General features: G+C 37.8%; 1 protein-coding gene across 2 annotated transcripts in view; it reads right to left on the bottom strand.

The window, feature by feature from the left end:
- adcy2a (adenylate cyclase 2a) overlaps positions 1-20,351 on the bottom strand; it is a 231,342-nt gene that overhangs the window by 201,079 nt on the left and 9,912 nt on the right. For both annotated transcript variants that reach the window (XM_049480739.1, XM_022674109.2), the window contains exon 2: positions 13,680-13,877. In XM_049480739.1, coding sequence (XP_049336696.1) covers positions 13,680-13,877 — 198 coding nt within the window. The remainder of the gene's footprint in view (positions 1-13,679; positions 13,878-20,351) is intronic.

The raw sequence follows: 20,351 nt of genomic DNA, 5'->3' as shown, positions 1-20,351 counted from the left end.
AAAGTGTGCTCCAGCCACATTAACACAGAGCAGAGCGCTCGGTCCACCCTGCCTGACTGGAGATTAAAATGTCAGAAAGAGGCCAGCCACCTTTGGCTCTGTCTTCACCTTTTCAGTAGCGGCTTCATGATTTGCACACACCGTTTCCATGGCTTATCATGCTCACGTTCTGATAGATATGTACTGTAGTTACACATTGTTAGTATATACAGTATATCCACTGGACAGGCGTCCACTGCAGCTAAGGAAGAAGAGAGTTTCAAACAAAGAGAGGTTGGTTTGGTAGAGCTAAAGCTGAGCCCAACGAAGCAAGTCCAGAGAATCCTAACGGCACCTGCAGTGCTGCCTGGCGCTTGCGTCAATATGAATTAGCCTCACTCTGGCCTGTAAGCTGTCTATCTGCCAGAAGGTACATAGATTTTCATGCCTCCAGTGGAGTGCCCTAATACATCATCTTTATGAATGTGCATGTTTGCTGGTCTACTACCAACAATGCACCCTCAGAAACAATGGAGCCTCTAAGATTGAGTCTGAAGACCACGCAGCACCGTAATTGACTGCCGAAGAGCAACACATGTCGACATAACTGTTTTCTGACCCCTTCAGGATACTGTAGACGTCTAACTAGCTCCAGCATCTGCTCACAGTGAGTCGAGAGAGCCTGAAGTATTTTTCCTGCTTAGAGCAGAACATATGCTGTGAACACACTATGTGTCTATGGAGACAGGCTTGCTGAGCTCCCGCTTCACAGAGACCAAGCCGCCTCTCAGTGAGCAAGAAGACAACACTGTCAGCTCAGCCAATGAGATGCGTAGGCTCAACACCCAGCAACGTGACAGTGTGCTGGCGAGTTCCTCATTCTCTCTGCCTCCTAATTAATCAACTAACATGACAGATCCAGGCTTTACACTGAAATGTGTAAAAACTGTAAAACTGTGGTAATAGTGTAGGCATCATGTCCACCAACAGCTTTCCATTCACCAGGCCAACGTTTTCCCTTAACTGCCTTCTCCATCTAAATCCTACACTTCATGATGGTTTGAGTGACTAATGGACAGAACGTCTGGCGAAGCAAAACCAGAAGATATGATATATGTTAGCATTTGAACACACTAGAATATGCAAATAAACACAAATGTCGATTAGCTTCATTGTCAGAATGGATTCATTTTTTATTGTCAATGTTTTTTTTTATTCAGAGCAGAAGTTCCAATACATGCTGTAGTTGTAGAGAAGCTGTAGAGTTAGTGATTAACCTTTCTTTCTTATTCAAAGTTACCATAGCCTGCTAGATTACTTAGACAAGAAGTGTCAGTTAATGTATTATATCTCACTCAGCTTTAGCTAACAAGTTAGCATTAGCAATTCCCGCAAGTTTTTTAATTCCACCTTTTAGTGTTCCACCCGCGCACTTTCTCATGTCCAAACCGATAGACTGCGTCGAGCCCTCAAAACCCGAGGAAAACAGGAAAACAACAGTAATTGGCCCTTTAATCAGACATTTAAATGACTTTTAAAAAGGTAAATAAGAGCATTTTTCTGGGATTAAAAGCATGAATTCAGCTGTAACTGGAAATATCTGTGCAATACTGTGCTGGACTGAGGTGCACAGCTTTCAAAACATGATATTACAAGCACGTGCCCAACCATGTGGATAAAGGCCATGCGGTTACCTCATATTTACTCCTGACCCACCCCCCCCTCGTGCTCCCCTTCCCCTGCTTTTCAGGCTACTTTTTGTGTCAAGAATCAAAACACTGCAACATGACATGTTTGATTTAATTGCCTTAAGTAACCTTGCACGTTCTGTGATGTGACGGGTTTTGGAATTCCCACTGATGGTTGATACTGTCAGTGCTTCTCTACATTATGTTTTTCCTCATATTGGTTTATGATATCATAATTATGCACAATGAAACATTATTAGACAGACAGACAGATAGATTGATAGACAGACAGATCACTTTATTATTAACAGAGAGCTATTCAGGAAAAGTCTCAGGAAGTTGTCTTACTGACAGAAAATTAGTACTGGTACATCTTTATACCTCAAAGACAGTTGCGTATACATTGATTAATTGAACATTAATTTAAAAAACAAAGGTTATTATAAAGCATAATGAAAATTTAATGACACAATGTTTTAATGATAATTTCATTCCTCACCACTTTGATAAAAACAGTGAATGCACGTACATGCACACTAATTCTGTAATCATTATTGGATTTCAGCACTTATCTGCAGATGTGCTTAAACAGCTGGTTAGAGACAAGCCTTCAGGGAAACAGTACATGCTTATTTCCAATCCTACAACCATGAAATTGTAACAAATTAACTCATTTATGCAAATGGGAGCCATTTAAATATATTAAAATCAACTATGTCATTAATATTTTTTATGATACGCTTGGGCTCTGAGAGGTTTGGAACAATTATTAAGATGCACATTCTATATTAAAAAAAGAAATTTGATTATGAGAGATTAATTTAATCAGATTACTGCAGGGCTTGTAAATGTGCTAAACGGATTATTGCCCAAATCTGATTTTCTGCAGTTATCAGATCATTATGCCCATGTGTACGTACTTAGCTATCGACAGCCTTTCTGATCTAAACTTGATATTCTTGTCATAATGTTAAAATCATGCGGACAAGTAAAAAGCCATCAGCCATAACATTAAAACCATTTGTCTAATATTGTGCCCCTACTTCTCTACACTAAAACAGCTCAGACCTGTTGAGGCATGGACTCCACAGGACCTCTGTAGGTGTTCTGTGGTATCTGGCACCAAGATTAACATTAGCAGGTCCTTTAAATTCAGAGCCTCTATGAGGATTGGTGAGTTTTGGGAGCCCGTGCCCACTCTCTGTTTGCCCTTACTTGAAGCACTCTTGCTAGATTATGACCACTGCAAACCAAGAACACCCTATAAGAAGAATCTGATGTCACCTAGAACATAAAATAATTCATATTAAGTTTCTTATGAATTGATAAGTGATACTTACTCAGATACTTAAGCTTGTCTTGTCTATTTTTCATGGTTCTACACATCAATTTAAAGAACCAACTGTTCACTTGCTGTTTAATGTTAATTCACCAGGCAGTGGTCATAATGTTTTAGCTGATTGTTGTTTGTTCAGCAAACAGTAGAACTACTGCACACTGAGCATGGGGAGAAAAGTCAGCACACTCATAGACAACACAAAAGGCAGTTTGGCAGTTGGAGGTACACTGCCCAGCCTCTAGTACATGCGGTCCACGTCTTGACCTTTACTCCGAGGGTATCCTAGCTACCACGCTGATGTGTGTAAACACAGCATGCAGTCACCTTGCACACTGAAACCGAGGGGGCTAAAAAAAACACGCCGCTTCAGGGCTAAACATCAAAACAGCCTCTCTGTTTCTCTCTCCAACTAGAGAAAAAAGCGCACTGGTCTCCAGATTTACTCTAAATGCTTTGTGAGCCCATGATCTCAAGCCATTCTCTCCTCATGGGGTCTCAGATCTTTTCTTCGTGCTGCTCAGTAAATGCTGTTTTCTCCATCCTCAGTTCTGGCCTCACATGTATTAATCAGCTGGGCAGTGATTCATGATGTCAGCTGCACATAAAGCCGTCGTGATATTAGCTCAGCAGATAAGGCTGGCTGAATGAACGACCTTGTTCAGAACAAACTGAAAATGCATCTGCTTCTGTATTGGCTGAGCTCTTCGTTTTGTACCAGTAGACAGATCAGCAAGTCATACAGGACAGGCCAAAGCCGTTTTGCCTTTCTCCAGTGCAGTTCATTCAGCTGCTGCCTAATCACATTTCCAAATGAAATATTCTTATTTCATGCCTAATAAACTCCTTCAATGACGAACCAAAGCCAAAACGGACAAACGGAGAACAGATTTAACGAATGAATAGGTATTCTGAAGAAAATTAGAGGCATATTTAAATGAGGATAAATTATTATATATATCATATTTAATAGTCTTTTTTGTTTTCTCTTAGTAAAGCAATTTTTGTATGCAATTATTGCATGTACTGTATGACCCTGTTCATACTTGGTAGTAATATCTGTCTTGGATGCAGTAAATCCAAGTAAGTGGACAGCTGTTAAGATGACCTGTGAACCTTTTACTTAAACTGCCAACATCCCGGGTCTGATGAAAAATAGCGCGCAGGATAAAGAAACCAGTCACGGGTTGAAATATGCATTGGAGTTCTTGTTATGCTCAACATGGTGTTTGTTTGTGGATAAAATCCCAATCAGTTTGCAGGTTACAGCTTGGAAACTGTCTGTAAAGGTTGTTAATGTAGTTGGTGAACCGCCATGTCAGTCAATCGTGGTACTCTCTTCTTTATTTCCCATGGAAAGCAGAAATAACATCATCTTTTTACTTGCTAACGCCGAGATGCGCTTTATAAAATGAGCAGAGGTGAATGTCAGTGTGCCACAGCAAGTGAAAATGACAAAAATTATGAGACACATAAACAAAAATAATAAACATTTGATACAGTAAAGTGTGTAAAATGAAAAGTAAACTGGATTATTAAGTCAGTGTGTATGAGTATTCGTGACATGATTTGAAGATTAGAGAATGATAATTATTCTCCTTTTGTCCAATATTGGGTACTAATAACTAACCGTACCAAATGACCACCTGACCATCTGACCCATTTTAAAGAACTGTTTTGCTCTGTATCTCTCTCACAGTTTAGTATTATTTAACTGGGTAAAAATAATTGTTGAATTAATAGGGAATAAGAATGTAATTGTGTTGCTCTTATCAATAATAATTGTCCTAACTAGTACATAGAGTTAAGATAGAACTAGACAAATATATACTGGACATATATACAGCAATGTTAAATATACAGAAAATGTTAGAATAATTGTGACATGGTTTTAAAACACATTTTTTAAATATAAATATCACTTAAAACCTGCCTGAGGTCTGAACTGTACTGGCAGCTACATGTCACTCTCCTAGGCTCCATAACTGTATGGTGGCAGCAACCTGTTATCAGCTATCAGCAAGTGATCCAGCTCAGAATAAAAGTTAGCATCGCTAACATTTGTTAATGTTGATTTTAGAATTATTTTGTATCATACAATTTTTTTAAATATATTGTAAGATAAATTCTGCCAAGATAATTCACTCAGATGTTGACATTATAACAGTATAATAAACACACAAATAAATGCATTTTAATAAATAAAAAAAATACACAGTCTGTCCAAAAAAATGTTGCCACCAAAAAAAGGTTACACACTCTAATATTTTATTGTAGCTCCTTTAGCTTTGATTGTGGCACACATTCACTGTGGAATTGTTTCAATAAGCTTCTGCAACGTCACAAGATTTATTTCAATCCAGAGTTGCATTAAATTTTCACCAAGATCTTGCAGCAGCATTGATTACCGCTGCACAAAGCCTTCTCCAGCACATCCCAAAGATTCTCAATGAGGTTAAGATCTGGACTCTGTGGTGAACTCTCTCAATCCATGTGTGGAAATGATGATCTCATGCTCCATGAATCACTCTTTCACAAATCCAGCACGATAATTGTCACTTTCATTTCCATCTTGGAATATGGCCGTGCCATCAGAAAATAAAAAATCCATTGATGGAATAACCTGGTCTATATTCATTATATTCAGGTAGTCAGCTGACCTTTCAGCACATACTGTTGCTGAACCAAAACCTGCAGAACAACTACAGCAGCAAACCCCCATCATTTACTTAGTTAAATCCAGGTGGAGACTTTTTTATTTTTTGGCCAGGGAGTGAACTAAATACTTTGGGACATGCATTTTATTATTTAGGATAGCTGATAGAAAACTTCAGGGCACTTCAGGGACAGCTGTGAAAAAGATCTGAAACCATGCTAATGAACTGTCTAATCACAACAGTGATTAGAAATATGTCTAGTCTAAGGTACTAACAGATTGTAATGGACGTGAACAGTGCCTATGATTACTAGCTGACAGAAATGATGCAGGTTTGTTACTACTTTAGATTTCCAAGCATGCGATCAGGGGCGAAGCTTGGGACTGTAAATAAGCTCCGTAACATCTGCCCAGAAAACTGTTGCCTTGTACGAAATATGGTTATATCACACAAACACCTTAATTACAATGAGCCAGGATCAAGCCTTGAACGCTAACTAGCATGCACAAGGGGAAAAACAGAATATCTCACACACAATTCTCCTGAGTCGGCTGGCATTACATAAGACACGCACACGCCAAAAACGCTGAGTGTAGCAAAGGCTCAGACTGAAGCTTATGGATTGAGGCCTGGGTTTCTCTCTCACCACAACTAACACGCCTCAGCAGGTGTGAGAACTCCCTGCATATAAAGCTGCGATCTCGGTTCTCTGTACAGCGCTAGGCCCCCGGCTCTGTCTCTGAGTGCAGAGTATCGAGTGTACGATCAATAGCTGAGTGGGGTCTTTTTAAAGCTATTTTCAGCAGGACTGGCTGCAGGTCGATCGGAATAATATATTTTTAACTCTGTGGTCATGCTCTGTTCACATGGTCATGCTTATAGACACCAATACCCACCCAATAAAAGGGCAGTGAATATATGCAACTCCTTCCTTGGGAATGTGTACAGATTTTCAATGTTCTAAATGGTTCTTAACCTGGGACCCACGCCCTCCCACCAAGCATCACTGGGAATGTAACCTAATATTTAATATATTAAAACATCCGTATACAATTTATTTGCACTGTAAGACACACTTAAAATCCTTTAATTTCCCAAAAAATTGGCACCTTATAATACGGTGTGGACTATGTATGACATTTAGTAAGGTTGTAAGGAGCAGGAAAGCGCTAAGCTGTTTCACCATTCAGAGGCAAGTATATATTAACATTCAGCACTCATTTGACTTTAAAAGAGAATGTTTTTTTTTAAGAAATACAGTTTTGTTTACTTAGCTTAGCTTTACTTAACTAAGTTTCCCCCGCACTACCAGCCAGCGATGAGACCTGCTGAATTACATGGTAAACATGGCGACACCCCTGTTCCTTACTAGTGTTGCATAATGCGCCTTATAATCTGGTGCTCCTTATGTATGAAAATAGACCAGAAAATAGGTGATCACTGATAGTGTGCCTTTTAATTCAGCCCAATAATCGATGTGCCTTATAGTACAAAAATACACCAAGCTTCTTATTTACTGTTTAAGTGATCTAAAATATTTTGATGTAAACCTTGCACACGATCAAAGATCGGTATTAAAGAGTTTTTTGTAAATCCTTGTCAAAAAAGCCTATTTATTTTGACAATTATTCCATGTATAGGGTGTGAATACTTTGTATAGGAACTGTATGCAAACAAACCAGTCCTTACAGACTCACAAATAGCCACACATTATCTGTATATGATATAACTTGGATTAGAGCAAAAAGCTGGACTATATATGGCATTTCTGAGAACTGGTCTGAGAACCCCTGTTCTACAGCACTAAAACATTACCAAGGAACCTGATAGCAGTGCTTGAGCATCTGTACTATGAAACCAATTATGGCAGAATTGTTTTTTTTTTTTTTTGAGACTGACGTAGACAAGACTGGAAGCAATCTTTGTAATGAGCTCTGTAATATGAATGCTAGCAGACCTGGAATTGAAAAGCAACGTTTTAATCACCGTTTGATAAGGACGTATTTTTCTTTGTTGCCTTCTGGTGCAGAAAGGTGCTTAATCAGCCTGCCTTCTCCATTGGCCTCTCCGTTTCCTAGACAAAGGAGATGTGCTAGGCGGCAGTAATACCAGGGTAACAGCAGATTAACGTCTTAGTAATTTTAATTGGGCGTCAGAGAAGACCTTTTCAGTTCAGTGCTTGCCCAGTGTATCCCTTCTTCCCAGCATCTGTAGGGTGGTGTAGAGACGCTGAGAACAAAGAAAGGTTTGTCTCTTTTGTGTTGCCTTGACGAAGCTGTGACTTTGCTTGCCATTTCATGCACAATTACTTAAGAAGCAGGAAAGCGCTGACCGCAGACATAACATATTTGTAGTTTGCCATCGTTCCAGGTATTGTTTCAGACCCTGCCAGGTAGAAGAGAGGAGGTAATAAATACAGAAGCTTTAGGAAAGAGACTTTAGGAAGGCTACACAAACCTCCAGCCCTCAAAAAAAAAGGTTCTGGCCACTCAAGCAGCAAAACTTACTTTGACGTGTGGGTTACCTCAGAGATGTGTTAAGCTGACTCACCTCTACGAACAGGGCCTGAGCGCAACAGCCTGGATGGCTGCTCACTGACCGCATCTGCTAAATCTCACACGTTTAAATGCACCCAACTGAAAGAACAGAGGCTTCCAATAATAAAAGTTTAAAAATGGATACAACTCATATCCTGCATGTTTCATAAAGATACTGCTAACAAAAATTATTGAATAAAACCAAAGAATTCTGCCAATTTAGAATTTTAAATATTTCTCTTATTTAATGTAACTTTACTTTCTCCCGCCATAAGACTGTGCTATGTAGTGTAACACCAGACAGAGTGGAGTGACGCTAGCTGAGTAAAATGAACAGACTGGTTTATTAACAGGCTGATAACCAGGTATTACAGATACAAGAGCCAAACAGACAATAATCTCACCGATTACAGGAGCCGTAGTAGTGTACATAATACGAGTTCGAAACCAAAAGACAGTCCATCCAAACACCAAATCCAAAGGAGGCAAAACAAGAGACATAAACCGATAAACCAGAAAATAGGAAACACATGGAAATAACGCTCAGTATGCAACAAAAGTCGACAATACCTTGCGAAGATTGTTTACAAAATGCAGCCTTAAATACAGGAAACTAGATGAGCATAACCCAGAACATCCTCAGAACACAGGTGAATCAGAGCGTCGGAGCATAACGCGATTGGGCGAAGGAGAGCGACTGACGGTAACTCCATAAAACATAGGATTCTGGGAAATGGAGTCCGGTAGTGTGGAAGGAGAGCACTGCGGAGTGACATGTAGTACCTTTAATAACAAAAAAAAAAAAAACTATGATTTTTAAGTACAAACCACGTTTACATTGGGCCTCTTGTATGGAATGTGTTAAATGTATATTGTGATGTGTATATGTTTGTTTTTGTATTTTTTAATGTGTTGTAAGCATATGACTTTCTTAGTATCATTAAACTAGCGATGGGAAACAGGATGAAAGTGTTATATAATAGTGTTTCATTATTGTCACAACACACACTATATATTCTACAATTATCACAATATTTTTACACACTGCAGATTCACACTGCAGAACTAATAATGCTCCATATAATGAAAGATACATTTAAGAACTTCCAAGCAAAATACCTCATTTACTCATATAGCATATAAAGTACATTGTGTACAAGCTAATATTAATCACAATATAATAAAATATTGTTGTACTGCCCACTCCTGGGTAAAACAAAAACAAATATTGCGTCTTGACAAGACAATCAGATTGTCCGGATGTTATATAAAGCAATTCAAAGCTGCCTGATATGAACTTTTATTGCTTTTACAGTGATTGCAATATAGAAATAAAAAATAAATCCTTTTTTAATACTCTTTAAAACCACTAGTGAACTGTTGCATAGATCACTATTTTAGCTTGCATTTGCTAGTAAATCATATTTAGCATATAGTATATTGTATAATTTGACAACAGTTTGGAGGTTTTGCTTTGCTCAAAGTAGGCCTGTCACAATATTATGTTATTGACCTATCATATAATACATAGATACAACTTCAATCATTTTTTTAGCATCAATATTTTCTATTGTGTTTAGATAGCGAGAAAAGACCATAAAGATTAATGAGCAAGAAGTTGACTTTTTTAACAAACTTTTTTATTTTCAATTCATTTTTTTTTTATAAAAAAAGGTTTTAAAATAAAACAATAAGCACCTCCCCTTTCTAATCCCATATCCTATAAATTCCCTGAATCTCTCTTACGTGTCATTACAAGTTTTTGTCCCATCTTCTCCCTTTAACTCTGTTATCTCTCCATCCTGGGTCTAGTTAAATGAGTGGCTTTCTACAGAAAGCTGGCGCTGTCCAAACTCCAGCCCAAAGTTCTATGAGCTTTCAATCCTCTCGTCTTTCTCTTCCTGAATAGCCATAAGCTGATGGCATGTTTTTTTTTTTTTTTTGTTTATTTCTGATACAAAATATCAGCAGAAAAATGGTTATTATGGCAAGATTCTGCATATTTATCTAAACCACACTGTATTCTTTTGTACGACCATGTAATAATGTAAAATAAATACATAAAAAATGTTACATTAATTAAACCCACTGCTTTTTTATCGCTTTCTAGCCTGTATCAGTTGTTTGCTGACAGTTTCTTTGTTCCATATTAACAGATCTGAAAGGCAAGCATTACAAGAGACCAAAATGGAAAGTTAATATGTACTGAAGTGACTCAAACAAAGAGAAGCTCCTCTAATGCCTCTTAGCTCAAAGAGATGAACCCATAAAACCTTGTAATATTGTCGTCCTTTTCTCCGCCCCCTCATTTTCTTAAAGGAGGTGATAACTTGCTGGAGACACGGAGTTAAAAGACAAGAGCCATATATGACCTCATTTTATCTCTCTGTGTGGTACTGCAGCATGCCTGCACTGATTTACATCTCAAAGGTAGTTCCTCCACTGAGGGAAGTGTGGAGACAGCATGTTCCTTCTTCACAGTGAGCATGTCTTCATTAACTAATACTGATGTGATCTTTCAACAAACCCACAAGCAAGACATGTAAGCTGAGCTGATCTGTGACTGACGCAGGCTCCTTAATCCAGGAGCAAATGTGGATATTGACTGACACAGAAAACCATCCCTACTCCTGTGTCTGCCTTTAGCCTTGTTTATCTTTCACTTTGCACCAGCCGTGCAGTGGGTACAATGTGTCAAATGGCAGAAGGGCGGGTTGCACTTGCTGCATTACGCTGGTTCTGCTCTCTCACCACCACGGTCAGTCTAGGAACACCCTATTCCTCATAAAATACATTATCTGTCATTGAGGGAGAGGTGCATGGAACTGACAGGTCAGACTTTTGCCTACTGTCTAACTACTCAAGTCTTCTTCACTTTAGCAAGTCTGCCAATCAGTGACAAAAAACTCAGCTCAGATGCAAATCCTCGATCGCCTGGTGCTCGCTCAGTGATGTAGTGTAAACTGCTGAAAGAAGCTGGCCAATTCATCGCCAATTGGTCGCCAAAGAGTCACAGATGCCCAATATATCTAGCATGTTTACTATCTGACCCAGTCATCAACTGGGAGTCAAGAACAGTGGCCACCTAAAGCCAGTGGGATTGCATAGCAAAGAAGATCGTTCTATAGAGCTGTTTATGGAAAGTTTATAGAACACTTTCTGTTTTTTCTGCTGTATCAAGAAAAGACTGTGAAATTACTTAATAATTTTTTGGGGTATTTCTTTCTTTTTACAAAGTAGAAAAAATAATTTGACTAAAAAAGCAAAGAAACAGTACATGGGTTTTACACAGTATAAATGGTTGCATTACTGCTACTATTAGCTGACTGGTTGGTGAGCTAATGCTGGAGAATAATGGTTTAAAAGGTTCATAACTGGAGTTTTAAACCTTAAAAAATGATGTCTGCAGTACTGTAGGTTTTTATATTGTTCTTTGCTTAGGAAATGAGTACATATTTCATAAAAAAAAAGATCAAATATTTATAAACTCTAATTTTGCTCAATTGCTCCATATGAACCTATTCATTTTTAATCACTTATCATGTTAAAAAAAAACGTATCATGTTTATTTAGTCCTGGTGTGTTCTCGTGACAAAAACGTGTTTTTGAGAAGCAGACCCATTAATCGTGTAATTTGTGACCCAAATTTGCTGAACAGTCATGGAGTGTGAAAGCCACAGCAATTGAAAACTCACGATTATAGCACAATCAGTTGTAAAGTGTGAACGGAACAAAGACCTGACAACTCAAAAAAGCTGTGTAGTATGAACCAGGCATGTTTTTCACACATTTTCTTAAATGATGCACACCATAGCTATGGTAACTACAGATGTATAGACGCATAGATATACATTTTCTACAAGTGTATAATCATCTTTACTTTCAAAAGTATTCTTTAAAGAAAACCGTTAAAACCAAACATAAAAATCTCTTAACAAAGGAAAAATTAAGCAGATGTTATATTAAGAATTAACAAGCTTTAAATCAAACTACAAGCAAAGAAAAATAAGTAAAAGAGAACAGAATAAGTATATCTCACAGCTTTTGTTTTATACCAGTCACACACAGTCATATGTATGTGTCATATCTAGCCTGACAGTGTAGTTAATATTGAAGTGCTTCCCTAACGAAGGATTTTGTACCCTTCCCTGGATACAAAATAAACACTGAATGTTTTTTTTCCATTCTTAATCAGGCCTACTGGTATACATCATTACATCCAACAAGAGATAAGCAGGTCTATGAGGCATGTCACAATGACAAACATCTTAGCACAGTATGAACACTAAAGAACTGACCATCATGACCTCAACATCAGCAAATATGGGTTGCATAGCAGCATAACTGTGTAATCACATGACATTACCTGAAACAACCTGAATACAGTTGGAGCAATTCTTGTACATTCCTGACATCTAAAGCCAGTTTCATGAATAGGGCTTAACTCTAAATTAAATTTTCCTTTTAATGGAGAATCCAGAACCTTTGGGAATACTCTGTAGTCCAAGACTAAACTTACCTGCCTTGTTTGGTTAAGATTTTTAGACTTTTAATTTTGATCAGAACAAATAAATAGCAAGTGTAAAAGATGACTAGAAGCAGAGTTTAAACCAAAAAAAAACAAATGTGGGCAGCACCATCAATTAAACAATAGAAATAACAAGATAACAAAAAGGAGAACTGGTGTATAACTGAAATCTCCCTTTTGGGTGCATGTGTGTCCCTCAGTAGTATTGCCTCAAGAGATTACAGTACATGCAAGTCCTGTATCTAACTAGTCCTGTAGCTGTAGATTGACTCTATATAATTATAAACAGAAATAAAAGGAATCCAAGGGAAAGGAAGGAAGGAAGGCAGAATTTGGACAACACTTGGAAAGTAAACCTGCTGAACTGATGACATATGTCTGACATGCCTTTTTAAACCAACCAATCAATTTCAAGTACAGTGAGAAACAACCCACATATGTAACAACAATAGAATGTAGCAAACTAAACTTCAGTACGTAACCAAAACCAACATAATTAAATTTACACAATGTAGCAAAAACATGAAACTTGATCACATTCTTTTGGACTTTCTGGTGCAAGTATGCTTTAATATCTTAAGCCCGTATCATTTTTTACACAGAGTACCTTATCATAAAGATAATATGTACCTATCCTTAAAGTTATCCCAAAAAGTAGTCCAGAAATAAGTGAGATAAAGCGATCCAAACCAGTATGTACCACGCCTGGTCTTTTAGATAACAGCTGTGCTGTTGCTTCCCTCGGTATCTGTTAATTTAGCTTTACACTGTACATTTCCACTTAATTTGCACACAGCACTCCATTTTAATATCATCACTATTCACCACAGGAACCCTCGGGCACTTTCTCTCCACCTGCTTCCTCATGAATAAGTTTCTCGCAAGACTCCTCAAGCAGAAGTGGTCATGAATGAAAACAGCAACCTTAGTGGCCCAGGAACCATCTCGTCTTACCTGATCCCAGGGACAGATGATGCCTCCGAAAAACATGAAGAGGTAACCCATGGCAACCAGACAGGCCCAGATCACTAAGGAGAAAACGTGCAGCAGCTTCTTGAAGACAGACTCAATGCAGACCAGGACAAAGATACTGAGAAAAATGGCAAGCGCCGTCGGGACGGTGATCACGAAGGCGACGTGAGCCTCGATATCCTGCCAAGAGATAAGAACAGTGTCACATAACATACATACACCTGAATGAACAACACTACAAATCTGAAAACAGAAGCCTGGCCATCCACCAGCATGTCCTGGTGAAGTCAGTTAAGTGTCTAGTACTAAATTATTGCCTACTCAATACAGTCAAGTGCAGGATTTGCCATTCCTACAGTAGTCTGCCTCTTAATTGCTGGGTATTTTAACATAATTAGCATGCAGATCAGCCATTAGACACCCTGCACTTTACAGGTGATGACGGGAGTAACCCAGACTGTAATGAGATTGGAAACTAAATATACAGTACAAACAGTACACATGTAAATATTACAAGACAATGACAATCCTAGCCAGCTGTCTGTTTATTTTTCTCAGCAGATGAGGTCATGGTGCATTTACACCAAAGGGGAATTCCACAATTTCCACACCAAGAGTCATTCAGAGTGGTTTAATCAAGTGCTCTGATCTGAGAGAAACGTGCATAGTGCTGATGAGTCACAGTGCTGGTGATTGGAAGTTATTACTATAAGTAGTAATAAAAACATTGCCTAATGCCATTACTATAAAGATATTGTTCTCATTATTTTAACTTTAAAAAAGCCTTGACCTTAATTGTAGATACTTTAAGAGGAACATGCAAGCCTTACCAAACAGTCTTCTCAACACAATTATATATAAAAACTGCCTGGCCAAAAAAAAAGTCTCCACCTGGATTTAAGTAAGTAAATGATGTGGGGTTAATGCAGCAGTTGGTCTGCAGGTCTGGGTTCAGCAACAGTATGTGCTGAAAGAATGAGGTCAGCTGACTACCTGAATATACTGAATATAGACCAGGTTATTCCATCAATGGATTTTTTCTTCCCTGATGGCACGGGAATATTCCAAGATGACGATGTCAGGATTTATGGGGCTGGAATTGTGAAAGAGTGATTCAGGGAGCATGAGATCATCATTTTTACACATGGATTGTTCACCACAGAGTCCAGATCTTAACCTCACTGAGAATCTTTGGGATGTGCTGGAGAAGACTTTGTGCAGTGATCAGACTCTACCATCATCAAGGTGGTCCAATGAATATATTAGAGTTAACTTATTTTTTTGGTCAGGCAATGTATTTAATATTTTATGGTCCAGTCTAAATGACTCTCTAACGATTCAGCTCTGAAGTTCAGCTCTGTTTTCACTATAGTCTTATTTGTAACAAAGCGTAGCTCACAAGTAGAGCTAGGGTGGGAGTCTCCACAAATTCATTTAATGAACTAGAATTGCTGCATGAGTAAAACCAAGTGGTTTTGGTGATGTGGACAATAATGGCAGAAAGCAGACAGACATTTTACAGAAAAGTTGTTTAAATCATTCTTTTCTGACATATTAAATAGTTTAATTTCTTGTTCTGTGTACTGTTCCTTGTTGCTGAAGCTGACATTCTCCTCATACTCAAATGCTGCTCTATTTAAGGTGGAATGGAGAGTTAGATGTAGGATCCAATTTCAGCCTTGTTTTGGCTACCAACTGGATAAATTTAACTTATCACAAATTAACACTATCTTGTGTAAAAAACAGGAGCGTATCACCGTGCCATGCTGTCTGTAAAAATGCTATTAACTGCTAACAACTGCTGTAAACTGCAGCATCGTCTCTGTTAACGTCCCATAGAGGATGCCTCTGCTACAGCAAAGCTAAGAATAAAACTGAATTAAGATTCAAAAGTATATACAGTCATGTGAAAAAATTAGGACACCCCATTAAAGAGTCCGCTCTTTATTGAGAAATGTTCACATATCAATGTCCAAAATCGTTTTTATTTATTTCTCGAAAAGAAAGTAATTTAATTGCAACTAAACAACCAAAATTAACATAGTTTTACTCATAAAACAAAACTTATGAACAAAAAGGCATATTATAACAGAGGAAAAAGTTAGGACACCCCACCCTCTAATAACTAGTGTTGCCCCCTTTGGCTGAAATAACTTCAGTGAGACGCTTCTTGTAGCAACCCACCAATCTCTGACAGAATCTGAAGAAAGTTTGCCCCACTCCTCAATGCAGAATTCTTTCAGCTGTGAGATGTTTGAGGGGCGTCTTGCATGTACAGCTCGTTTTAAATCACTCCACAGCATCTCAATTGGATTAAGATCTGGACTTTGACTTGGCCATTCCAGGACTCTCCACTTCTTAGTTTTTAGCCAGTCCTTGGTGGATTTACTGGTATGTTTTGGGTCATTGTCATGTTGCAGGGTCCAGTTCCGCTTCGGCTTTAATTTTTTTACAGATGGTTTCACATGTTCCTCAAGCACCCTCTGATACACAGCAGAATTCATGGTGAATTCTATGATGGTGAGCTGGCCAGGTCCTACTGCAGCAAAGCATCCCCAAACCATGACACTTCCACCTCCGTGCTTCACAGTTGGCATGAGGTTATTTTCTTGAAATGCTGTATTTGGTTTACGCCAGACGTCTTGTTTTCTGGTGTCCAAATAATTCAACTTTAGACTCATCTGTCCAAAGAACATTATTCCAGAAGTCCTGGTCTTTGTCTGCATTATCTCTGGCAAACTTCAGTCTGGCCTTAATGTTTTTCTTAGAGAGCAAAGGTTTCCTCCTTGCACACCTCCCATGAAAATTAAACTTGTGTAGTCTCTTTCTGATAGTTGAGTCATGCACTTTCACATAGACAGTAGCTAAAGCCTGCTGTAGGTTCTGTGATGAAATTTTAGGATTTTTCATGACTTGTTTTAACATCTTACGGTCTGCTCTGGGGGTGAACTTGCTTGGACGGCCAGACCTGGGCATGGTCACAGTTGTTTTGAATGTCCTCCACTTGTAAACAATTTTCCGGATGGTGGAATGACTGATGTTAAAATCTTTGGAGATCTTTTTAAATCCCTTTCCAGACTCATAAGCAGCCACAATCTTCTTTCTGAGGGCGTCAGGCAGCTCTTTGGATCTCACCACGGTGCTCACTCTTACTTCAACAGTCAGGGACACACCAAACTACATTTCTGAGGTTTAAATAGGGTAAGCCTCATTCAACATGCTGGGTATCGATGTTCTGATCATGTGCACCTGATATGACACACCTGTGTGTGATCTTAACTATTTTAAGTGGCCCAATATATAGGGGTGTCCTAATTTATGCCTCACCAGAAATTGCATTCTTTTTGAATTACATTTTACATAAAGTTGTAAAAAGGCGTTTCTTATTTTTTTTATTGTTTAGTCATATTACTTGGATATCTCAGTACTGTTAAATTTGATAGTAAATATCCACATGTCCAAATATGTTAAAGAATATACAGGTTTTTATAGGGTGTCCTAATTTTTTCACATGACTGTAGCTGATCCATCAAAATGTCTAGAACAGCCCTAGTTTCTGTCATGCAAAGATTAAAAAAAGTAATGGAATTCCTTTTAAATACAGACATTATTATAATCAGGAGCAGTGGCGCCCAAGGGGTATGCAGCCTATGCGACGCATATGGGCGCTGCACTAGAGGGGGCGCCAACTCAAAGCCACAAATAAATTTCCTCTCCTAAGAAACAGCCAATCAGCTTGCTGGTTTTGCGGAGCGCGGTGGGCAAGTAATGACACACTGCGGGGGCGCAGATACTAAGTTTGCATACACCCCAAAAGTATGTAGTTGCGCTCCTGATCAGGAGATCACCAGTTCGAATCCTGTTCATGTAGCTTGCTTTTGGCTACCAGAGCCCTTTAAGAGCACAACTGGCTTTGCTCTCTCTGGGTGGGTAGATGGTGCTCTCTCTCTCCCCACATCACTCCAAAGGGTGATGTCACTCAGCACAAGGCGTCTGTGAGCTGATGTATTAGAACCGAGTCGCTGTGCTTTCCTCTGAGCGCGTTGTGATGCTTCTCGGCAATGCTGCATCAGCACCAGCTCAAAATAAGGTGGTGGCTGACTTCACATATATAAGAAGAGGCATGTGTTAGTCTTCACCCTCCTGGTGTGTTGGGGCATCACTAGTGATTGCGGTAGTCCTAATAGGTGGGTTGGGTAATTGGTCGTGTAAATTGGAAAGAAAAAGATAAAAAATAGAAATAAAATTATGAGTACAGACATTCTGTTGACATTCATATTACCATAATCAATTAACTGGTCTATATTGATTTCAGTTGATTGATTATTGAAGAAAAGAAAGGACTCCTCTTTGGTCAGTCAATAAAGTATACTACAGTATATTCTGAAATGTACAAAATGTAAAAAAATATGTATACTTAGAGTACCAGTCAAACATTTGAACACACCTTGAATTTAGTGTTTTTTTACATTATTTAAAATGTTCTGCATTGTAGTTTAATACTAAAATCATGCAAACTATAAAGAAAAAAACATGGAATTATTTGTTAAAATAATGTTAAGCAAACCAGAATATGTTTTATATTTTGCTTTCCTCAAAGTAGCACCTCTTTCTCAGTCAACTTAATGCTGTTAACAGCTGTGATGATCTTGGTAAGAGTTAATTACTTGAATTTTTTGTCCTGTTAATGTGTTTAAGAGCATCAGTTGTAAAGTTGTGAAGAGGTAGAGTTGGTTGGTATACAGAGAACAGCCATACTTGAGTAATGTTCTAATCCATATTATGGCAGGAAAAACAAAAAATAAGTAATAAGGATTGGTAACTATTAAAGTCTGAACAACTTCAGTGTTAATTTACAATGTAAAAAAATAAAAATAAATAAAAAAATAAAATAAAAAAATAATGAAAAGGTGCGTCCAAACTTTTGACTGATACTGTATCTTTTTATTTCATTGGTAAATTAACATCACAAATTTAATAGATTTATTCATTTCTTATTTTGTCTAGGCTTTTCCTACGGTCCCTTAAATGCCTCTCAGTGCTGTTTAGTGCAGAATGGACAAATCTAACAATCACATTCATTTTTGCAACTTAGAGAGAAAGACAAAAAGTTTTTCCAAAAATGACGGAATCTCAGCGAAAACAAAAAGAAATACGTAAAAATCTTTGGGAAAACACAGATTTCATAGGCCCTAACAGTACTATATCAACAGATTCAGCTTATACTGATAAGATCGATAAATTCATTTGATTGTGCTGTTTTTGTAGCATTTAACAGAATCTGACCTTGATGAGCACAAAAACAGCCATCAGCTATAGTCATCAGCCACGTCTGACATGCAGCCGAGTCCTAAAGCAACTCATTACGCGAGATATACAGACACAGATCTTTCAGGTTTAAAACCCCCACCCTGAGGAGCATCTTCCATTTCAGCAACCCAAAATATAGCGCTAGTTAAGAGTTCAAAAGTTCATACGTCTCTGAAAAAAAAAAAAAACATTTTAATTGAACATTTGTATCCATGTGGGCAAGAAAGCCTGTCAGCATTAGCAGCTCTGTACAATTTAGTACAATTTAGCTGTGCACCAAAATGTAGCTCAGAGCTGTTATGAAGCCAATGCTATTAAATGTGTTAGCTAAACACAATTTTAAACTATTTTCTACAGTTTACTAAATAGCAGTTTTGCCATTTTTCTAGTGTGGAAGGATCTATAGATGCTCACATGGAACAGATAAGGCGCTGTGCAAATCTATTTTTGTTGAAGCGATGTATGAAAATAAATGTTTCTATATATATATATATATATATATTTAGTCCATGCTAATCTTGGCACTGCTTGTATTTGCTGTCTGTATTTTTCCTCTTTCAGTAATTGGATGAAAACAAGGAGCACAAATGTTACACTTACGCTTATTGATTGATTTGCTAAGGATTTTTTTTTATTCACATTATTAATAACAATGATTTATTATTGCAGTGCTAAGTGATAATATATGGAATTTAGGGGTGAATCGATTACTCAAATAATTCGAGTTACTTAATTTAAAAAATTGATCAATTAATTTCCTGTGCCTCAAGTAATCGTTTAATTAATTTTAAAACGCAGAGTACGGAATTTAGTGCGGGCTTTTAATGTGAAATAGCGCCCTTAGCGTTATGTCATCCGCGTACAGAAAGCAGGAAGTGAAGGAGGCGGAGGTTTTTTAAGCGGTGAGCAGGTTAATTTAACTTATAACAAATCAATGGGATTTACATTAATGTACCTTAATAACAGAACGACAGCACTGTACTGAGAGCGAGTACTGATTATTATTAATACTGTCTAATGTGTGTGGTTACTTTATAACAATGGAGACAAGTTCCTTACTTAATACAGGTTTTATGTAATCAGTAAACACTGCGCTGTGGAGTTTATACACAAATACATGTTAAAGTTAGCTGGCAATAAAATTACTGTATTGTCATTTAGCTAAGATGCACAACATAAAGCCAATGTTTATGCCTTTATTATTGATTAATGCCCTATATTTAATACTTACAAGAAATCATAAGTTGAATTAATGTAACTTAATTTAATAAATTGTGGTATTTATGTCTATTTTATGTTTTATTTATTTCTATTTGTGTTTTCAATGTGGAAATGTATGTTGTG

The sequence above is a fragment of the Astyanax mexicanus genome, chromosome 6 (genome assembly GCF_023375975.1).
Source record: "Astyanax mexicanus isolate ESR-SI-001 chromosome 6, AstMex3_surface, whole genome shotgun sequence".
In the NCBI taxonomy this organism is placed as follows: domain Eukaryota; kingdom Metazoa; phylum Chordata; class Actinopteri; order Characiformes; family Acestrorhamphidae; genus Astyanax; species Astyanax mexicanus.
The sequence above is the reverse complement of the archived record's forward strand: the minus strand, read 5'-3'. Positions and strand labels throughout refer to the sequence as shown.